The sequence below is a fragment of the Myxocyprinus asiaticus genome, chromosome 14 (assembly GCF_019703515.2).
Source record: "Myxocyprinus asiaticus isolate MX2 ecotype Aquarium Trade chromosome 14, UBuf_Myxa_2, whole genome shotgun sequence".
Classification (NCBI taxonomy): domain Eukaryota; kingdom Metazoa; phylum Chordata; class Actinopteri; order Cypriniformes; family Catostomidae; genus Myxocyprinus; species Myxocyprinus asiaticus.
In genome coordinates this window covers 16,061,715-16,083,312 of record NC_059357.1, presented here as the reverse complement: position 1 = coordinate 16,083,312, position 21,598 = coordinate 16,061,715, and the positions used below count along the sequence as shown (strand labels likewise).

General features: G+C 39.5%; 1 protein-coding gene across 1 annotated transcript in view; it reads left to right on the top strand.

Annotated features, from left to right (window-relative positions):
* Positions 1 to 21,598, top strand: part of LOC127451100 (xylosyltransferase 1-like) — a 108,208-nt gene that overhangs the window by 81,540 nt on the left and 5,070 nt on the right. The window contains exons 9-10 of the mRNA XM_051715527.1: positions 9,091 to 9,286; positions 18,112 to 18,445. Coding sequence (XP_051571487.1) covers positions 9,091 to 9,286; positions 18,112 to 18,445 — 530 coding nt within the window. The remainder of the gene's footprint in view (positions 1 to 9,090; positions 9,287 to 18,111; positions 18,446 to 21,598) is intronic.

Genomic DNA, 21,598 nt, shown 5'->3' with positions numbered 1-21,598 from the left:
CTCTCATATAGGTCACCGAGTGTAGCAACCCCCCTCACAATCCTCTCTGACCAGCAGAAAGGGGACTTACAAATACATAAGTTTGGGTTCAGCCATATGCTCGAGGCAACATTTAAATAAATGTCTGAATTAAAACTCTGGACACTTTTGTCCATACCGAGTGCAAATGCGAGATGACGGGGTGTAACTTAACTTCTCCGGTTAGTTTGATAGAAAGGCTTTGCAATGGCAAAATAGGGGCAAGAAGTTCCTGTTTAATACAAAACCAGGGAGGGGCTCTCTCAGGTGGAAGCACCAATGAGCCAAATATCTGAGACCGAATGCATAATAATAAAATCAAATCTTGGGTAGGCCTAGCCCACCTTTGTCAATCGGCCTATGTAACTTATTGAAATGTAATCTGGGACGCTTACCATTCCAAATGAAGGACTTCGCTATGCTATCAAATTGCTTGAAATAAGAGAGAGGGACATCTACAGGAAGAGACTGTAGCAGGTAGTTGAATTTTGGAATGCAATTCATTTTAATAACATTAACCTTCCCAATCATAGATAAATGTAATGAAGCCCACCTGCCCACATCGCTTGAAAAGCTTTTTATTAAGGGGTCAAAAGTTAACTCTAACTAAATCACACAAATTTGCTGGGAATAAAATGTCCAAATACTTAATGCCCTGTTTGGGCCACTGGAAGGTGCCCGGCTGAAAAGCCGTTGCTAGGCAGTACGTTGTCAGAGCCAAAGCTTCAGATTTAGACCAATTGACTCTGTTTCCTGAGAATTTAGAAAAGGAATTAATAATTCTGTGGAGGCCAGGCATAGATCTAGAGGGGTCGGAGACGAATAATAAAATACAATCTGCATAAAGCAAAAGCCTATGCGCCATACCTCCCGCCACAACCCCTGGAAAATCATCTTCCTTTCTTATCGCAGCTGCTAATGGTTCCAGGGCAAGACAGAACAATAATGGGGAAAGAGGGCAACCCTGCCGGGTGCCTCTATCCAGAGTAAAATAATCTGAAATTAATCCTTTTGTTTGTACCGCCGCTACCGGGTGTCTATAAAGTAACTTAATCCATCCAATAAAAGTATTCCTGAACCCGTATATTTCCAAAATCTTAAAAAGATATAAATTGGATAGCCAAAATTGTTTACAATATTTTTACATCTAGCTGGATCAGGGAAATTGGACGATAACTCTTACAGTCGCTTGGATCTTTGTCCTTATTATGAATCAGACTGATCCGAGCTTGTGTCATGGTTGGCGGAAGCTTTCCATTCTTTAATGATTCCGTATAAACTTCTAACAAAAGTGGAGCCAGTTCTGTAGCATAAGATCTAAAAAATTCAGTGGTAAAGCCATCTGGCCCCGGAGCCTTGCCTGTAGACAAGGCCTTAATTACCTCGCCAAGCTCCTCCAAGGTTATCTCAGAATCAAGAGAATTTTTTTGCTCAGTCACCAGTTTAGGGAGTTCTAATGGTTCCACAAAATTTGTAATATCTTCATCAGTAGACGAAGACGTGGAGCTATATAGATCAAGATAGAATTCTTTAAAAGCATTATTAATATCAATGGCCGAGGTAAAAATTTCACCACCAGCAGATTTCACTGAGGGAATGGTAAAAAAAAGAATCTCCCTGCTTTATATATCTATCCAGAATTTTTCCTGCTTTGTCCCCTGACTCAAAGTATGACTGTCTTGCCCTGAATAGCCAAAACTCCACCTTCCGTGACAAAATAGTTTTATATCTGTATTTCAATGAGGTAAATTCTCTGAGGCCATCAGTCAACATTCTGCGCTTCAGCCCTGCCTCAGCACTTTTAATATTCCCTTCCAACTCCACAAGTTCTCGTGCTTTGGATTTTTTGATGAATGAGGCATACTGTAAGATCCAACCCCTAAGAACCGCCTTAAGTGCCTCCCAAGCCACGCCCACAGAGGATACTGAGGACCAGTTGGTCTCCATATAAACATTGATTTCGGCCTTTAACATTTGTTGAAATTCAGGATTTTGCTAAAGGGATACATTAAAGTGCCAACTATATAATTTCTTTTTATCCGTACGTGGCAACACCTCTAAACTCACCAGGGTGTGATATGAGACTAAGATGTTTCCAATTGAGCAATCAGCAACAGATGAAATGAGGGACTTAGATATAAAAAAAAAATCTATTCTAGAATAAATCTTATGGACTGATGAGAAAAATGTATAGTCCCTACCAGATGGGTTCAAAAGTCTCCAAATATCTGTAAGACCAAGATTTTTACACATCCTGTGAAGCGTCACTGTTGCTCTAGGGGGCTTACATGCTTTTGCTTCACTATGATTAAGGACTGAGTCCATCAAAAGATTAAAGTCTCCTCCCAATATTATATCATGAGGGGTGCCAGCAGCTTGCAACATCCCTTCAAGATCTATAAAAAGCCCTGATCATCAGCGTTAGGTGCGTAAATATTAGCCAAAATCAACCTTTGCTCCTGAATTTCTGCTAAAACAATAATGACTCTTCTTAATTTATCACATTAGACATTTGAATTGTAGATGCTTGCTTATCTATGTAATGACTCCCCTGCTCTTACTTGAGCCAGCACTAAAGAAAACATGTCCACCCCATATCTTCCCAAATGTTTCAGTTTCTTGCGGGGAAAGATGTGTTTCTTGAAGAAACACTATATCATATTTCTTACGTTTAAGAAAAAAAATAACCTTCCCTCTTTTTATGCGGTGTCCCAACCCATTCACATTCCACATGGAGAGAGACAATATGCTCATATTAACATTTGACATTTTGACATATTAGAAAAAATAGATTGTGTGTCAAAAATAAAATGATAACAACCACATTCCAACATTAGTGCAACAATCAAACCCTGAACATCCCCAGAAAAAAAAAAAAAAAAAACAGAAAAAAGAAAAACATGTGCATTAACCCCGTGCACGACAGTGCCAACTGGCGTCCATCCTTCTAAACTCAAACAGTCCATGTACGCCTAGGAGAGAACTTTGCCGTCGGATTGCTCAAGTCCGGTACTTCTATACAAATTTTGTGACAGAATTACACAACAGAATATAATCTATAAAACAAACTCCAGCCAATAGGAGGCATAAGCACAAAGAGCGTGTAGATTCATCCACAAACTGTCCCAAAGGAGTGTTATTCCACAAAAAAAACTCCAGCGGCAAGGCGGAACCAGCACAAAAAGAAACAAAAAAGGTGCTCAGTCTCCTCGGACAGTCAAGTGAATGTTCAGTGAGTCAGGCCCACTCGGCATTAACATGAGTATCACAGGACTTACTCACTCCATTGATTTTATGAAGGACATTGCTTGCTGTGGGCTTGTAAATATTTTGCGGCCATCCTTAGTATCTATTCTCAATTTGGCCAGGAACATCAGTGCAAAAGCGACCTTCCGTTGATGTAACAGTTTCTTGCATTCCTTGAATCGATCATGTTTCTCTCTTGTCGAATTCGCAAAGTCTGGGAACAAGAAAATGCTGTGGTTCTTCCAAGAATGCCTTCCTTTACTCCTCGTGTAATACGAGATCTTTATAGGATGATCTCAGAAATTTGGCCAGAGTTGATCGGGGCCTGTCTCCCTCCACAGATCTCCAAGCCGAAACTCTGTGAGCTCGCTCGATTTCCAGTTTATGGCCTGTTATGTCAAGCAGACTCGGGAAGAGCCCGTCTAAGAATTTCACCATACCTCGGCCTTCTTCGTCCTCAGGAATTCCAACAATTCGGACGTTGTTTCGCCAGTTACGATTCTCCAAGTCTTCCAACTTTTCCCAGACGCACTCTAAGTTTGCCTTGGTCGCTAGCGGGTTAGCAGCTAATTCCCTCTGCGATGACTCCAAATAATCGATCTGTTTCTCAACATCCACCACTCTTTTAACCATTTCAGTGAATTTCGTCTCAATGGAAGTGATCAATCGACATATTACAGCAAGATCCTCCAAGTCAGCAATGACCTTCGTCAGCATTGCCGACACATTCATCAATTGACGCAGAATTTCCTTCACCATCCAAATTGACTTCTGGGCTTTCGGCCTGCTGCTCAGGGGCTTCAGCTTGAGCACGTAAGTGTCTTTTAATATCTCCAGAGCCCAAGGATTTTAAATTATTTTACATATTGTCTTCCTAGAACAGTTAAGAATCAGGGTGAATCAAATCTCACCGGTTTATAACACAAAAAGTATTAAAACTAGCAAAGTGCGCAGAGCTCGCTGTTTACACTTCCGAACCTCGCATGGCGCCACCTGACTCCTGAATATTACTTGCTTAATCTCAGTAACCATCCTGTTATCTGACACTTTCACTCATTGATTAAAGTAATCATGGCTGGGGCCTGGGTAGCTCAGCGAGTATTGACGCTGACTACCACCCCTGGAGTCGCGAGTTCCAATCCAGGGTGTGCTGAGTGACTCCAGCCAGGTCTCCTAAGCAACCAAATTGGCCCGGTTGCTAGGGAGGGTAGAGTCACATGGGGTAACCTCCTCATGGTCGCTATAATGTGGTTCTCGCTCTCGGTGGGGCACGTGGTGAGTTGTACGTGGATGCCGTGGAGAATAGCGTGAAGCCTCAACGCGTGCTACGTCTCTGTGGTAATGCGCTCAACAAGCCACGTGATAAGATGCGTGGATTGACGGTCTTAGACGCGGAGGCAACCAAGATTCATCCTCCACCACCTGGATTGAGGCGAGTCACTACGCCACCATGAGGACTTAGAGTGCATTAGGAATTGGGCATTCTAAATTGGGGAGAAAAAGGGGAGAAAATAAAAAATAAAATAAATGGCTGACTGTGAATAATAAATTTCTACAATGGCATCTGAAACAGAAAACTATTGATTTTTTTAATGATGCTGCTTCCAAGCTGCTAGGTGTCAGTGTAAATCCAAGATGACACAAAGACAGTAGTTACTGAGTGCACCTGTATGTGGCATAGCTTTGCTGGTCTTTATTTTGGTGGTACACTGAAGGAAGACATTGACAATGGCCTTTTAATGCAGGGAAATGCTCTCATCCACTCTTCTATCCACAAAAACCCGGTGTTATGAGGTTACTTTGAGTTTGTATAGTATAATTAGTAGCCAAGCATATTTGGTATTACAAAATTGTACAATTAGTGTAGTTCTGTCAATTTAACGTGCTCTGCTCATTAGCCTCACACGTGCTTTGAGAATGTGTAAAGAGAACAGGGATGAGCACATTAAGTATGTAAGCGCAGCAAGCAGAGCGTGCACACAATTGTGGCATTTGTAGTTTGTTAATCGCACAATGTCATATTGCGATCTCGATTTTATTCAACCCTAATGAAAGGCATGTAGAGACAAAGAGAATAAAGTTCTTATTTACATTTCTTTCGAAGTTGTGATTAACTATCTGTGATTTGAAACATGGCATAAAAAAGCAGAGCCACCAAACTATCGGTATCGGCAGATGTTGTTCTAAATATTCAGATATCGTATCGGCACACAATACTGTAGAAGTTGTATATACATTTATAGCACTTTTTGGAGCTTGATAATAGGGCTGCCCCCTGATAGTCGACCAAATGTTAGTCGATGAGAAGAGTCTTGGTCGACCAAGTTTTGATTGGTCGTTTGGTCACAAAAAAACTCCACATAAAAATGACGAACACAGGTATTACCGCTGGTTGGACGCTAGGTGGTACTATGGGGTAATTTCGTTAAGCAGAGTTAGGGTTAAGCCTACACAATAAAGCAAGACACCTTGATTTCAAACTTTGAACTTAATTTTTTTATTTCTTTTAACAAAAATTTCAAATGAAACTGGAAAATAAAAATAAGTGCAATTAAAATGTGTTGTTCAACTTTTTGAAAGATGGTTTTACAACAGTTGTCAACATCTCTCTGGCAAATAACCTACTTCATCTGTGCATTCTCTACTGGTAGTGTATTTCGTTATCCGGAAAATACATCATGTATGTGAATAAATTCGTTTTGTTCCCTCCTTCACGATATATATATCACAATATCCAATTACATCGGCAACCCCTGGGCTGAGGGATCGGTGAATATTCTTGCTTTAGTGATTTTGCATTGAAAATTTAATTTATTTATTTAAAAAACGAAAAACAAATAAAAATAATCTAAATTCAAATTGCACTCCAAACTAAACGAAAAAGTAAATGAAATAATGAAGTGATAAAAGAATAGTACATATATATATGTAACCACCTTTCTTTTTAACGTCAGGCAAGTATCCGTCTAAACATGCAGGTGGAAAATTACTTGCACAAATGAAGACATATAAACAATTATAAATGTAAAAATAATAATTATAATGATGATAATAATCACTGAACTATAAATCATGGTTGGAGGTGTTTTTGTATAATTTAATGTTTTAATCACAGATGGCTGCAGAGTTGTGGTCACAATGAACTGATCTGTGGAAATAAAGTGAACTGAACTCAAAACACCTCCTGAGCTGAGATGTCTGAGGTCATTTAGAGCACTCATCGACGATACTGTTCTTGCAACAAACAATTCAACAATTCAGAAGACAGAAAGAGTGGGCACCTTTTACATTGCTTGTTCCACGAGACTGCATGCCTCCGAACAAACATACATGCTCATAGACGGCTTTTCTGTCATCTGTTCTTAATAAAACAATAAAGTGTGTTTCTTCAAGCACATGTCTGTGTGTCTACGGGCAAATTATTTGTAATATTAATTTGATAATAATAATAGCCTAATAATAATAATAATAATTTAATACAAAACATAAACAAGCCAAATATCGTCGTGACATCATCAAAGGCATCAGCTATTGGCGATCACTCTGACCATCGTCGATCCCTGAGATCATCGTCTGTCGGCACAACCCTAATGTGCATTTCTCTCTATAAATTAACAAAATGTTCAGACAGTCTCCTTGCTGGTTTTTCTGACACATTCAGAATCATTGCTGCTTTTGCCGGTGTTGCTGCGGCTCACTTCATGCGTGCACTTGTAAAATTTATATTTTAAAGGCTCATTATTATGGTTTAGTATTTCTCTGTAATGTAGAACAGTGTTAGCAATGTTACTTATAACATTCTTTCAGCTCTGGAACTTAAACCATTTCTGATTCCCCCAATATATATATATGTAAGTAATTAAATTTATATCATAAACGTGCGACTAGTCGACTAATGGCTTAAATTAACCCCTACTAGTCGACTAGGAAAATCTTCGGTCGGGGGCAGCCCTACTTGATAATAGGGGTCGCCATCCTCTTTCATTATTTGGAAAAGAGCAGCTTGGACATTCTGCTAAATCACTCATTTGTGTTCCACGAAAGAAAAAAGAAAACTATTTTGCGTTTTTGATTGGAATTATGTTGTGTTTGTATTAGTATGTCTGTTGGCATTCTGGATATTCTGAAAGCTTAAGAAGTGCACACACTCATTTGATATGAACATATCTGAATGAAAAGCCAATAAGAGACTGCCGAGGGAAGCGCAGCTCTGTTTGATCTCACTCGCTTAACAGATCTGAAGCTCCTCAACTGCCCAAACATCTGTCATTACTGAGATAGAGAAGGGCTGAGAGAGGATGAGCAACCAAGAGTTTGCCAGTGTGGCTGCTGTGTTTATGTGTCTATTAGTGCAGTAATGCCTGCTGTCACTCCTGTCTCTGTATATGGAGAGCGCTGATGTATTCAGACAAACGAGCCACAGTACTAGGACCCTGCGGGGCGATTTGTTAGGGACAAGGAGGCGGTTGTTGCTTGTTGGCAGGGGTGGGGTGGGGGCGGTCGAGGTCTACGAGTGAGAGAGCACTCTGTTTTTCGCAGGCCTCTGTGACATCAGTGTTGAGAGGCAGAGGTGGGGTGCTTGAATAGCTGCTCTGTTAGTCCCCGCATGTTGCCCACCTCCTGCGGTGACAGAGGACGAGGGAGAGGGGGGGCCAGCCGCACCGGTGTATATATTTGCTGTTCTGCTTGTCAGGCAAGCAGTGTTGGAATGGAGCACCTCCAGCCTGTGCTGGAATACTGATGAGCTCAGGGTGGAGATCGAAGAGAGTGCTGCCATCCACTCCGCATGGTCTCCTGCGTCTCTGTCGGCTCCTGCTGCTCCTCCTTCTGTCTGTCTGTGTCAATGTTTCACAGCACAGCGCTTCAGTCACCTCTCCACAACCCCACATCCAGAAAAAATACACTTCGCTGAGAATGGCAAAGGATTGAGTTGTTGTTCGGAGGAAGTTTTAAAGTTTTCATGTGATTTTTTTTTTTTTATTTTATTTTTTTTTTAGGGCTAAAAAGTAGTGTTAAAACACAAAGAAATTTAGAGAAATCATGGATAAATATCCCAGAATTCAGTCAAATATAAAAAATTGTGAGTTGTTAAAGACAGGGTTCCCATTGTCAAAATCTTTTAAATCTTGAACGTCAAGGAAAGGTTTTGGAGACTTTAATGAAATTACATTTGTCTAGTTATGGTCTGCTCTAAAATATTTTATGACTGAAATATTGCTCTTGATTAGAGTGAAATTTGCTTGCAAGCCAAAGTGATGTCTGATGTGTGGGAGAATCATTCTTTTGGGTCAGTTCTTTTTAATGAATCAGTCAAACCGGTTTGCAAATCAGTATTCGTCAGCGAATCAGTCTGAATTTTAATTATTTTTAAAAATCCTTATCCAGTAATCACAAACAGCCAAAAAGGTCATGGAAAATCATGAAAATTCAATGGTTAATTAGTTCACCAAAAGGAAAACTCTGTCGTTATTTACTTGCCCTAATGCAATTCCAAACCTTTATGACTTCAGTGCAACACAAAATGAGAAATTAGAAGAATGTGATGGTCTCTTCTTCCATGCAATTCCAATGAATAGGGAGTCTTTCAAAAAGTATGCAAAAGCACCATAAAAGTTTTTTTTTTTTTTTTAAAGTGGTCCATATATTACAAGTCTTCTAAAGCCATACGATAGCTTTGTGTGAGGAACAGAATGAAATTTAAGGCCGAAATTAATTCCATGGAAGTTTGGAGCAACATGTTAACACAATGATAACAGAATTTTCATTTTTGGGAGAACTACTCCTTAAGTGAAAGCTAGGTTCAGAATGCCTTGTTTCTGCCTGTAGGTATTTTGCCATGGGGCATCCTGTGTCAGTCCACATCTACTTCCTGTCTGATGAGTTCCAGGGTTACCTGGTCAGGTATCATGCCACCAACCTGGCAACCAGCAAGCTGGAAACCCTGGAGACCTGGGTCATGCCCAAGCAATTCTTCAAGTTCACCAATCCACCCAATACCTTCAACCGACTACAGTTTGCAGAGGTATGAAATTTTTTTTTTTTTGAGTAGTTCATAGCTGATGTGCAGCAAATATATGTGTCCTCTGTTTGGTCATTTTTATTAGCAGAAACTGTAAACCCACAGTTTTTCATTAATAAAAATTTTAGGATGGTGATTATTTTGTTCTGGCCCACTGCAGTAAAACATCTTGGCAGTATATGGATGCAAAGTCTCCCCTGCAGTGCCTTCAGAATGTATGCATTGCTAAGAAAATTGACTCTCCGAATATTATTGGCAATCTTACACTGCTGCACATTGTGCTTGACATACTCCTTTAAACAACCAATAATTCAGATGTTCTTCATTGATTTAGCTGTCAGGCAGCACCATACCTCTCTTCTTGCCCTCTGGCGTAATCAGTAATTTGTCTGCCACAAGTATGGGGGATAAAATAATGACTTCACGCTGAACTGCCCTCAGTTTATCTGTTGGGAGCCAAGGGTACGTGTTCGCTTTCAGACACTAGTTAGATGTGGGTAAATGACTTTGATCAGAATATAAAGATCTTTTGAGATATATATATATATATATATATATATATATATATATATATTGTTACGACACCGAACCCTGCCTGCAAACACGCTACAAATGTTTATGTCTAGGGAATACGCTGAACAGGTTACCGCACGCAACGTGCAAACTCAACTGTCTCTACGTGATGGATTATAATGTGGGAGTCAGTCCTACCAAAATGTATGGATGGATGTGTGTGTTAATGTGTCAGCTAGGAGTCACCCAGAGAGAGGCCACTCACCTGTTGGTTTGGTGTCGCTCTGACCCAGTGGCATGCGGCGTGGAGATCGGGTTTCCCGGCCCAGCCCAGGCATCAGTCGGTAAAGTTCAGTTTTAAAATGATGGTGATATTAAGATGAAAGGGATACTCCTCAACCGGAAAAATTCACCGTAGAGGTAGAGTGATTCACATAGAGCCGTATTTCCTCACACTCTTGGCGGGCCGCGTTCCACTTTAAAACCACTGGCTGCCCCCTCTCTGACGCATGCTCACCCTTCTTATTTCCCACAGGTGAGGTGACATCATCCACGCTTCTCCTCCTGTGTTCGTCAGTACTATCCCTAACTACCTCCTAACTATATATACAGTATATATTTTTTACATTTGCTCTGTCTTTCCACCCAATACTGTTTTAAAATTAACACTCACCAACCACTAAATGTACATAAAAATTGGCTTTGGTGAGTAAAATCTAAATTACTCTCCAGCTGACAGGTAATTTTATTAGGAACTCCAATATGACTTTAAGTTGACTTTTAAGAATGATAGTCTGCTCCTTGCTTGTGTAAGTGACGTGCATATTTCTAATCAAAGATATGCAAATTGTCTAAAAAAAAAAAATCTGTCATCAAACATCAAACGGTCAATGTGTCCTGTAATTATACGTTTTGCCGCAAAAATGGGAAAAAAAATCTGGTAATCTCATTGCAATGTTTATTTTGCGCTGTGGTGGACTTTGCACAGTTGTATTAACTTAACATTTCCTATAATTTACAGAATTTTTAAAACGTGGACGGATAATTCCAAATTGTGTCTGTCATTTTGTAAAGCTATAAGCCTACGCTGCTATTTTGAACCAATAATCGGAACAAAAAGTAGTTGAAGGATGACGTGTTTTAATTTAGTTATTTATCTGGCTCCATTAAGATAAATCTGACTCCATTAAAGATCATTGTTAATAAAGTATATTTGTCCAAGGATAAATAATTCGTAAGAAACTGTTATAAAACTTAAGTCGTATTTGATTTTTCAGATAGCATTAATGTGTAAATGTAGCGAGCCAGAGCCTCTGTGGTTAACCAGGGAGAGGAGGTAGCCTATCTACCTTAGTGGTTCAGTGTTACAGAACATAAGGGTTTGAACGTGGAACTCAGAGGTTCAGAGTTAAGCAGTAAGGAATCTGAATGTCATTAACTCACTACAACAGGGAATAATGAGTGAATCGAGATTTTAATTACTTAAGTTTACAATAAGCAAAAATGAGGAAAGATTCTCAAAGTTTCATACAAACTAAGTTATTTAATAAACAGCACAAATATACAAAATAACAGCAAGAGGGAGAAACCGAAATGAAGTGACCATGCACCGTGGCATGCCAGAGAGCTGGGTTACAAGCATCTCCCCACAAACCTTTAAGTTTCCCTTCTTATACCCTGAGCAAGATATTGTTAACATTACATAGAGAAGGCAATCAGAGTGGGAGCACTAACTGAGACAAAGGAGAGGAACCAAAATCTGATATGCAAATGCCCAGCTGACTGGACTGGGGTAAGCGCATTAACATTATACAGAGGCAAATAGTCACAGGTCTAGAGGGGGAGAGGCACACCACCATGCTCTCCTAAACTTATGATCATTGAAAGTCTTCAAATAGCATCACAGAATGTTCTAAAATCTCCATAACTTCACCACATCTCTATTCAGTTTGTAGGCTGTACAACAGGGCTCTTCAAATACTTTCTTGCAGGGGCCAGATTATCCAGATGTAAACTTGGCGGGGGCCAAATTTTTTCTTATTATCTTAGCTAACACTTTCATCTCAAGTAACATGCTACTTAAAAAACACCCTTAATACTGTGCATTTATTCATATTAATGTAGTCACAGGGTTTAATGTATATTGAATTATAATTTTTTAAGGTCTGGCCATAAATTCCTTTATAAGATCTGGCTGAAGAACAAACATGACTTATACTCTTAACCAACAAATAATTTTTTATCAACTTTACCTTGAAAAAACTAAAAAAATAAACAATCATTTTAACATTTTAGGGCTATTGTTTGAAAATTAATAAAACTGAAGAGAAACATTTAGACCTGCTAAAGCCCTCTCACAATATCACATTTGAAAACAATGGTAATATAAAAATGTCATGTTTACTTAAGAATGCATTTAAATGTAATTTTCTTTTTGGAAAAAAAATAGATAAAATATCTATTCTTCCATTTTCTCTATAAAGTATCATCCTATCATGCCATATGCCACAATCATGCCACGCTCCAAATCACTGAGATCAAATTTTTTCACCATTCTGATGGTTGATGTGATCAATAACTGAAGCTCCTGACCCATATCTGCATGATTTTATGCACTGTACTGCTGCCACACGATTGGCTGATTAGATAATCGCATGGATGATTGTTAGTGCCAGATGGGCTTGTTTGAGTATTTCTGTAACTGCTGATCTCCTGGGATTTTCACACACTCTGTAGAATTTACTTCGAATTGTGCCAAAAACAAAAAACATCCAGTGAGTGGCAGTTCTGCGGATGGAAACGCCTTATTGATGAGAGAGGTCAACAGAGAATGGCCAGACTGGTTAGAACTGACAAAGTCTACGGTAACTCAGATAACCGCTCTGTACAATTGTGGTGAGAAGAATAGCATCTCAGAATGCTATTCTAAGATGCGGGTTGGCGCTGTTTTGGCTGCATGAGGGGGACTTACACATTATTAGGTAGGTGGTTTTAATGTTGTGGCTGATCGGTGTGTGTGTGTGTGTGTGTGTGTGTGTGTGTGTGTCTAAAAATATATCACCCTGTCCCGGATTAACACTCAAAAAATCTGCTCACCTGAACTATAACGCGATGGGTGAATGACATGAGAAGATGGCCACAGGTGTCGTACAGAGATATTTTTAATGACTTTGTGTTGTCTCTGAGAGTTAGAGTTTCATGAGTTCAGAGACATATCAGTATGTCCGCAATGTGAAGGTAGGGTCTTTTGTATTTATGAATGAAATACTCTTGTTTTAAATTCTTCCCGTTCTGCTTCCCATTGCTATGACATCCCCTGAATACTTAAAATACTCATGATAACTTTTGGTAACTCTATAACCTGTAAATCTACTTTACTAGCTAATTACACTTTGACATCAACACCATAGAAATCGATATAGAATATGCTAGACCGGAAGATCAAAGACAACATTTTCAAGATGGCTGCACGCTAGTTTCTCTGAAGCATAAGGTGAGAACCAAAAATAATCAGGAGATTTGCAGGTTCAGTTTCACGTTATAATTTTTTTCCAAGCCCTACAGACCCTGATTAGATAAGACATGATCGTTTGACACTTCAAGAATAGTAAATAAATGCAAACTTTTCAGCGCATTATCTTTGAATGTTCAGTTTTCATAATCGATTGCTTTTGTTGCCTAATGTGCACATGTGCTGACAACATTTCTGTCACAACTGCAGTGATAATGTTTTACATCTGTGGATTTGACCACACTCCACACAACCAAGCAATTTTATATAAATACATTTGATTCAAAAAGACGCTATAAAATGCTCACATAAACGGTGTGATCCATGTTTAGCAAAGCAGTGTAACTAAACTATCTGCAGAAAAACATATACATGCGCTCCAGTCCACACAACTGATGACGGCTGAATGCTGTTGCACGTGCCAGTGAGCGTTGTTAAACTCACTGCTGATTGCTGAGGCTCACACCTATGAACACTGAGTTTTGCACAGAGCGCGCTCTGGTATTTCAGACAGCGAGACAATTTGATCAAAAATCAGTCGTGGGGCCAGACAAAGATGATTGGCAGGCCGGATTTGGCCCGCAGGCTGCCAGTTGACTAGCCCTGAGACCAAATATGATAAGTTTATCAACGGAGACACAGAAGTTGCATTACAGTGAGTATAGTAGGAAAGTTTTAGTCCTGTAGTTGAATGGTTGCAGCTTTCACAGGTGTTTGGCGGTGGAAGCGATCCTGTCTGTTCCTCCAGGATGAGCCACCCTATATTGACAATAGGAGGGGCAACAGTCCTTAATATGCATGCAAATGAGCCTTTTGCGCCAGTCTGGTGCTACTATGTGATGCGAGAGAGATATCTAATTCAAATGCATAAGAGACTTTCGTGCCAGTTTGGCGCTACTTTGTGATGCTATAGAGATATTTAGTTCAAATGCATCAGATGCATAATCCAAAGAGACTACCACTTTGCTCAGCCCTACAATTCTGACAGATTAAAAACAAGGAAACCATTCAACCTATGGCACCAGTTTTGATTTTAACCATCTTTTCATGGCGTCATTCTGTCTGTCTCTCTCAGCGCAGGTCTCCCTAACAACATTTACCTCAGTAGAAAATTTACCATCAGAAGTTTATTTAAAGTGGTCAAACATTTTCTTCCTCCAAAACTCCATGTGGAAGTACATTTGTGGACTATTCTTGCAAATTTAACCATTAAACCACCAAAACGAAAATATGAGGAGCAAAATTACGATAGGTCTTTACATTTTGGTGACAGATGCAGTTTTAGCGAGAGATTAGCTCATCTCGTATATGATGCTGCAAGTTATATGCTAAGAAAAAACTGTTGTATTGTAATACAATGCCATTATCATAGAGTCAAAAATATTTTTAATAAATAATGCAAAATAAAGTTTCATAGCCAGTAAGAAACATTTATGGTTGGAACACTTTCTCAGTTCACCCGTTATTGGCATTTGCAACAAAGTTAATTTTGAACCGTGCCTATGCAGCATTTCCCAAAAGCATTAGAGGACTGAGCACCCGTCCTTGGGGGACACCAATAGACAAGACAGCAGGGCTGTAAAGTGCTTTAACCAACTCCAGCTGGGTCTCAAGTGTCTTCCAACAGAACGATCAAATTGATTTGCTGTGTTTTGCTGAGGTGCGGGCAAGGCAGGGGAGGGATATGGGAGCCATAAAGAGAGCCTTGCTGTCGGTCACATGGCATCGATAGGAAATGTTGTAGTCTCTGAGAGTGGCCACAGGGCGCTGGTGTTTGATTGCTCCAAGCCACAACCACCCCCCATCCCACAAGTCAATTTACCTCACTGGGGGAGCCTGAAATATTACACCGGGCACTGCTGATCATTTAATGCAATTACGCTCAACTCATCTGGTACTGGCACTCCCAGTTGGTGCCATGTGTTTCTTTTCCATGGGGTCTTGTGCCATTCATTCGCAGTATTTGCCTCTTTGTGCCTCTCTTAGGGAGATATCTGTATGTACAGAGCTGAGGCATCCTTTCACTGTGGTTTCTTAGTGGGTGAATTTCAAGGACACCGAAAGTTTGTTTAGCTTTCATAGTAATGAGACCCAGTGCAGAGAGTTTCTTAAGGGTGTAAACTGACACATCTCAGCATCAAGAATGTCATAGTCTGTCTCAAAGCCCCCAGGACTATGTTCTCTTTCTCTCTCACTCCCCCCATCCGAATATGCATTCTTCCTTATTATATAGTATGCCAAAAGCAGTATGTCAATTGAGTATTATGTCCGAATTCTCAGTAGGCGTAAAACAATAAGTGAAAAAAACCCGGATGACCTACTTCATCCGTCGAGACTATGAAATGTGTTCATCAGCTGGACACTTTACTCTAAATGTTGAATTAAAAAAAAAAAAAAATGTCAGAGAACCATGAGACTGACTGCTCTTTTCAACTGTAAGTGCTAAACAGTGTCAAGAAAAAGTATGTGAACCCTTTGGAATTAGCTGGTTTTCTGCATTAAGAGTTTAATGTGATCTCATCTTCATCAAAGTCACAAGTATAGACAAACACAATGTGCTTAAGCTAACAACACACAAACAATTATAATATTTCATGTCTTTAATGAACACATCCCATTAAACATTCACAGTACTGTGGAAAAAAATAAGTGAACCCTTGGATTTAATAACTGGTTGATCCTCCTTTGGCAGCAATAACCTCAACCAAGCGTTTCCAGTAGCTGCAGATTAAACTCTCACAATGTTCAGAAGGAAATTTGGACTATTCTTCCTTACAGAACTACTTCAGCTCAGCCATATTCTTAGAATTTCTGGTGTGAACGGCTCTCTTGAGGTCATTCCACAGCATCTCTATTGGGTTAAGGTCTGGGCTCTGACTGGGCCACTCCAAAAGGTGGATTAAGTCATTCTGTAGTGGATTTACTTTAATGTTTAGGGTCAATGTCCTGCTGCATCACCCAACTTCTACTGTGCTTCAGCTGACACATAGCCACCTTGACATTATCCTATAGGATATCTTGATAACCTTGGGAATTCATTTTTCCCTCAGTGATGGCAAGTAGTCCAGACCCCAAAGCAGCAGAATAGCCCCAAATCATGATGCTCCCTTAACCGTACTTCACCATTGGGATGATGTTTTCATGTTGGTATGCAGTGCCCTTTGTACGGCATTCGTAGTACCACGTGTTCTTCCCAAAAAATTCAACCTTAGTTATGTTTTTGTTGGAATGGTCCTGCCATGGCAACATGTCTGTTTAATGTTTTTTGTATAGTAGACTCATGAACAGAGATTTTAACCAGTTTCAATGATTCCTTCAAGTTTTTAGCTGTCACTCTTGTTTTTGTTTTTTTTTACCTCATTGAGCATTCTGCAGTGTGCTCTTTGAGTGATATTGGCTGGACGGCCACTTCTAGGGAGAGTAGCCACAGTACTAAATCATCTCCATTTATAGACAGTTTGTCTAACTGTAGACAGATGAATATCTAAGCTCTTCAAGATAACTTTGTAACCATTTCTAGCTTTATGCAAAGCAACAATTCTTGATCACAGGTCTTCTGAGATCTCTTTTTTTGCAAGGCATGGTCCACGTCAGCAGATGCTTCTTGTGAATAGGAAACTCAAAATGTTTGAGTGCTTTTTCAAAGTACTTTTGACTTTTCAAAGTCAAAGTAGCCCTAACCCACACCTCCAATCTCGTTTCATTAATTGGATACCAGGTTTGCCAACTCCTAATTAGCTATTGTTGACATCATTAGCCTAGGGATTCACGTACTTTTTCCAACGTACATATATAAATATGTCCAATAACAATACAATAATTTGTGTTATTAGTTAAAACAGATTGTGTTTGTTCAGTATTGTAACTTAGATGAAGATCAAACAAGATTTTAAGACAAATTTGTACATAAATGCAGGTAATTCCAAAGGGTTCACATACTCTTTCTTGCCACTGTATGTGCCAAGAAAGTTGTTCCTTGTGGCTAAATTTAGCTTATTTAACAAAACCAGAGTAAAATATTTTCACGGTTGTTGTTACTATAGTATAATATTTTTATGTTATTGTGTCATGATATTAATTATGTTCGGGATTGTATTTTTACTACTTACCTGCATACCTTAAGAACATACCTTTTTAAATGGCTGAGAAGAACATTCTTAATCAAATGTGGTACATACTGACAGTACAAGAACTCGGACGCAGCTACTTTCCTTCTCCTCATACTAATTCTACTCTTTTCTTACTAGCTACCTTTTACATGCAGCCCAATTATCTGTTAAAAATCAGACTAATAAGTAGTGTGATAAATCAGTCTGAATAAAAAGCAATATAAGCATCTCAACTGAAAAGAAATACATGCATAGTGCATAAAAGGACAACATTCTAAAGAAAACAATCAGGTGATGCCTCTTTCAAAAAGGTCAATAGTTCTTTTAACATTAAGGCAGGACTTCAGCCACCATAGTGACCATTACAATTTCTTCCATTCAGTTGTGTACAAGTGGACAATCTCGTCCACTTTGTAATGTCTCTGGTTACGTATAAACAGTGCATTCAAAATCTGCAGTTGGATTAAATTGATTTGGACTGATGAAAATCTGTGCATGTAAACATGGTCAGTGTTTCTGTCTCTCATACTCACTCTATCTTCACTTTAGGCTTTCTCAGTTGTCAATTTAAAGAGCAGATGCACTCACTAATCTTGCCTCAACTTTCAGATAATTAAAGATCCCTTATATCTTAGCCCTCTCTTGTCTAATGTATCGCTTTCTTTATTCTCTTTTTTTTCCTCTTATAATGTCAGATTGGAACAGATTGGGACGCCAAGGAAAGGATATTCCGAAACTTTGGGAAGCTAATGGGGCCTATGGATGAACCTGTGGGAATGCAGAAGTGGGGGAAAGGGTCAAATGTCACTGTGACTGTGGTGTGGATTGACCCCACCAACGTCATAGCTGCCACCTACGACATACTGATCGATGCAAGTGCTGAATTCACACACTACAGGCCTCCCCTGAATCTGCCGCTGCGACCAGGCATGTGGACTGTACGTGTGCTGCACCACTGGAGTCCCGTGGCAGAGACGCGATTTCTGATCACTCCCCTGACCCACCACAAGCACCTGCCAATTCACCAAGGTGAGAGTTTTAATGTGCACTGGTCGGGTGTAATTCACAAATTAATCATTCTTTGAACTGGTTCTTTTGCACAACATTTGTTAACCATTTGCCTGTTAGAACATTGTTTGTATAGTGAAAATTAGAGGTGGGTGACATTCTGGAATAATAATTCAAAATTTTATGCAATCTATGAAACTTAATGAAAAACATGGTGATAAAAGTAGTATTTCACAAAATATTAAGAACGCATTTAAAAAAAAAGTATGCATACAATGCCATGCAGGGACTTTTGGGAGTACTTCTGCATGATGATTCAAAGTAATCAATGTATCATTTTTTACCTGGGTAAACTGGGAAATGTTTGGGAAACCTTTTAGGAAACAGTCATTACTGTTTCAGTTCCATTTGGTGCAGCTAGTTGCATAGAAATTACACACTGTACTTTAAAGTTCACTGCATAAATATAAATAACTTCACGACCAACAGCACTGTCTTTTTCTGACATCTCTCATAGCTGAAGAAATGCAGAAGTTTATGAGTTCCGTCTTAGCCTTTGTACATCACTTGTGAAAATGCAATTCAAAGCATTCTGCATTTCAAGCTTTGATTTAGATGTTCTCTCCTGCTCATATATTTAAAGCAGAGTGCAATGCTCCTTCCTCCAGATATAATGACTAATCCTCTTTCATTTTAGGTTCTGTTTTTGCACACAATAGCCTGACACTACGACACATTGTGTATTAAACTGCCTCGAACTTTCAGGTCATCCCACTCCGCACCCCCTGCTTTCAAAGGCACTTTCTGCCTTCACGTCAAGCTCTGTACCAGGGCCTCTTCATTGCCTAAATATAGCCCCAGCTCACAGTCACGAATGAGTAATACACCAGCCTAGGTCACCTTTTATTAAAGATTACTGTGCAGGACAGAAGGGGCTGTGATTGTTATCTCTGGCCCATTAGAGGACATTTAGAGTGTAAGTGGGGTGTGTGGTCATCATTGCTGCCATACCAAGACAAACTGCTGTAGCTTCACATTTCGTCAAAATTGGTTCTTTTAGATTTTGATCCGTCCTGTGATTTACATTTATGCATTTGGCAGACACTTTTATCCAAAGCGACTTACAGTGCCCTGATTACAGGGACAATCCCCCTGGAGCAACCTGGAGTTAAGTGCCTTGCTCAAGGACACAATGGTGGTGGCTGTGGGTTTTTTTTTTAAGTGTACAGAATCCACATTAAAACCAAAAAAAAATAGTTCAACTGGTAGCACTTGCAACAGCAAGGTCATGGATTTTATTCCCATGGACAAGGGTGTCGGACTGGGAGTAATGGGGGACCTGAGTAATAGAGGCCCTCACTGGAGAGGCTATATTGATATCCCATGATATTATCATGAAAAAGTTATGTATAGTAATAACATGCTCTTGGTAGGAATGCAGCTTCGTAAGACTGTCACTCAGAGATTTCCCCTAATCTACCTTGTCTTCTCCCATGTTAGCAAGGAGCACGAGGACAGACCGTACATGGAACAGCGATTGTTTTACATGCGCAACATGGAACAGCGATTGTTTTACATGCGTAACAAGGGGATTTAAGAGTTTTCATACATTTCGGTGTGGACGGATAGCGTTTAAAAAACGAAAACCCCGTTTTCAAATATATCCGAATTAATGTGGACTTAGCCTTACCTACGAAAAGTCATCCATATGTATAAATGTAGCTACTATGGTAAATATTGGTTAGATATCAATGTAAACACAGTCAAAATTAATTGTCAGCACTCGCCAAATGCGGGGGGGAAAATGGCCTTTTGGCAAATAAATAAAATGGAAATAATTAATTAATAATAATTTTTATAATTTTCTTTATTTATCACACATTATACATTTGCACATATACAGTGAAATTCTTCTTTTTCACATATCCCAGCTAGGCTGGGATCAGAGTGCAGGGTCAGCCATGATACAGCACCCCTGGAGCAGATAGGGTCAAGGGCCTTGCTAAAGAGCCCAACAGTGGCATCTTGGTGGTGCTGGGGCTTGAACCCCTGACCTTCTGATCAGTAACCCAGAGCCTTAACCACTGAGCTACCACTGCCCCACAAATACTAACCAGTTACATTATTACCAACTGCATCATTATGTGCTTTACAGTGAACAAGGAGAACAGTAATCTGACCCTTAAAGTGACATGCACTATTCAAATCAAACTGTCTGTTAACATCTGCTGCTACTTGCGCATCTATAAACATCTTTGAACTCAGTTAAAAATGTACCATCAGATATTTATCTATGATGCTTAAAGTTTTTTTTTTTTTTTTTTTCAGAAATCGATTAAATACATGTGGAAAATTCCTCACTTTAAACCACCAAAAGAATATGTGAGAGAAGCAAAAACATGACATGATGTTATTTTTTAGGAGAGGTGCAGTTTCACTTTAATGGCACAATAAATTACCTGTGTTGTTTGTCAATAATATGCAAGAAAAAAGTTAAATCCGCTGTCATAGGGACAAAAATACAGGATAGACTTAACAACCTGCCACTCCTCTCATTTCAGCGATATTATGGTGACTTTGTCATCAAGAAAACTTGTGAATTCATACATGTATAATAAACGTTTTTTGTAGGCATTCGTTTTTTTTTTTTTTTTTTTTTTTTTTTTTTTTAATCGCTTGATCCAAAGAATAGTTGTGTTTGGAAATAAAAATCTGTGAATTACTTATAAATAATATAGCACTGTTAAATATCCACCTAAAAAAACTTTTATATTTTACTTCCAAATTGTTTAGGGGGCCCTAAAATAGGTCTAATATCTAAACGTAAATTTGAAGACATTTTTCTCAGCGTGTCTGTGTAGTTACTGCTTTTGGCTGAAAAATGTGTAGGCCAGAATGGCTCCCCTCTCTGCTGCCCAAAACCCTCTTAATGAGACAAAGGTTGTGATTCTGTCTCAGTGTGTTGTGGAAATGGGTAGCTGACAAAACACGCAGTTTAAAGGACTGCCGTATGATTAATGCCAAAAGCATGGTGCTCACCTGTCCACGCACATGACACCCATTTCCTGGCGGGCTACCCACAGCGTGAAATGGAATTTTCTGGAAGGGAGGAGAGGGACTGGGCAGGGCGAGGCAAGCAGACCTGGTGAGAGGGGTTAGGAAGAGACACAAGGG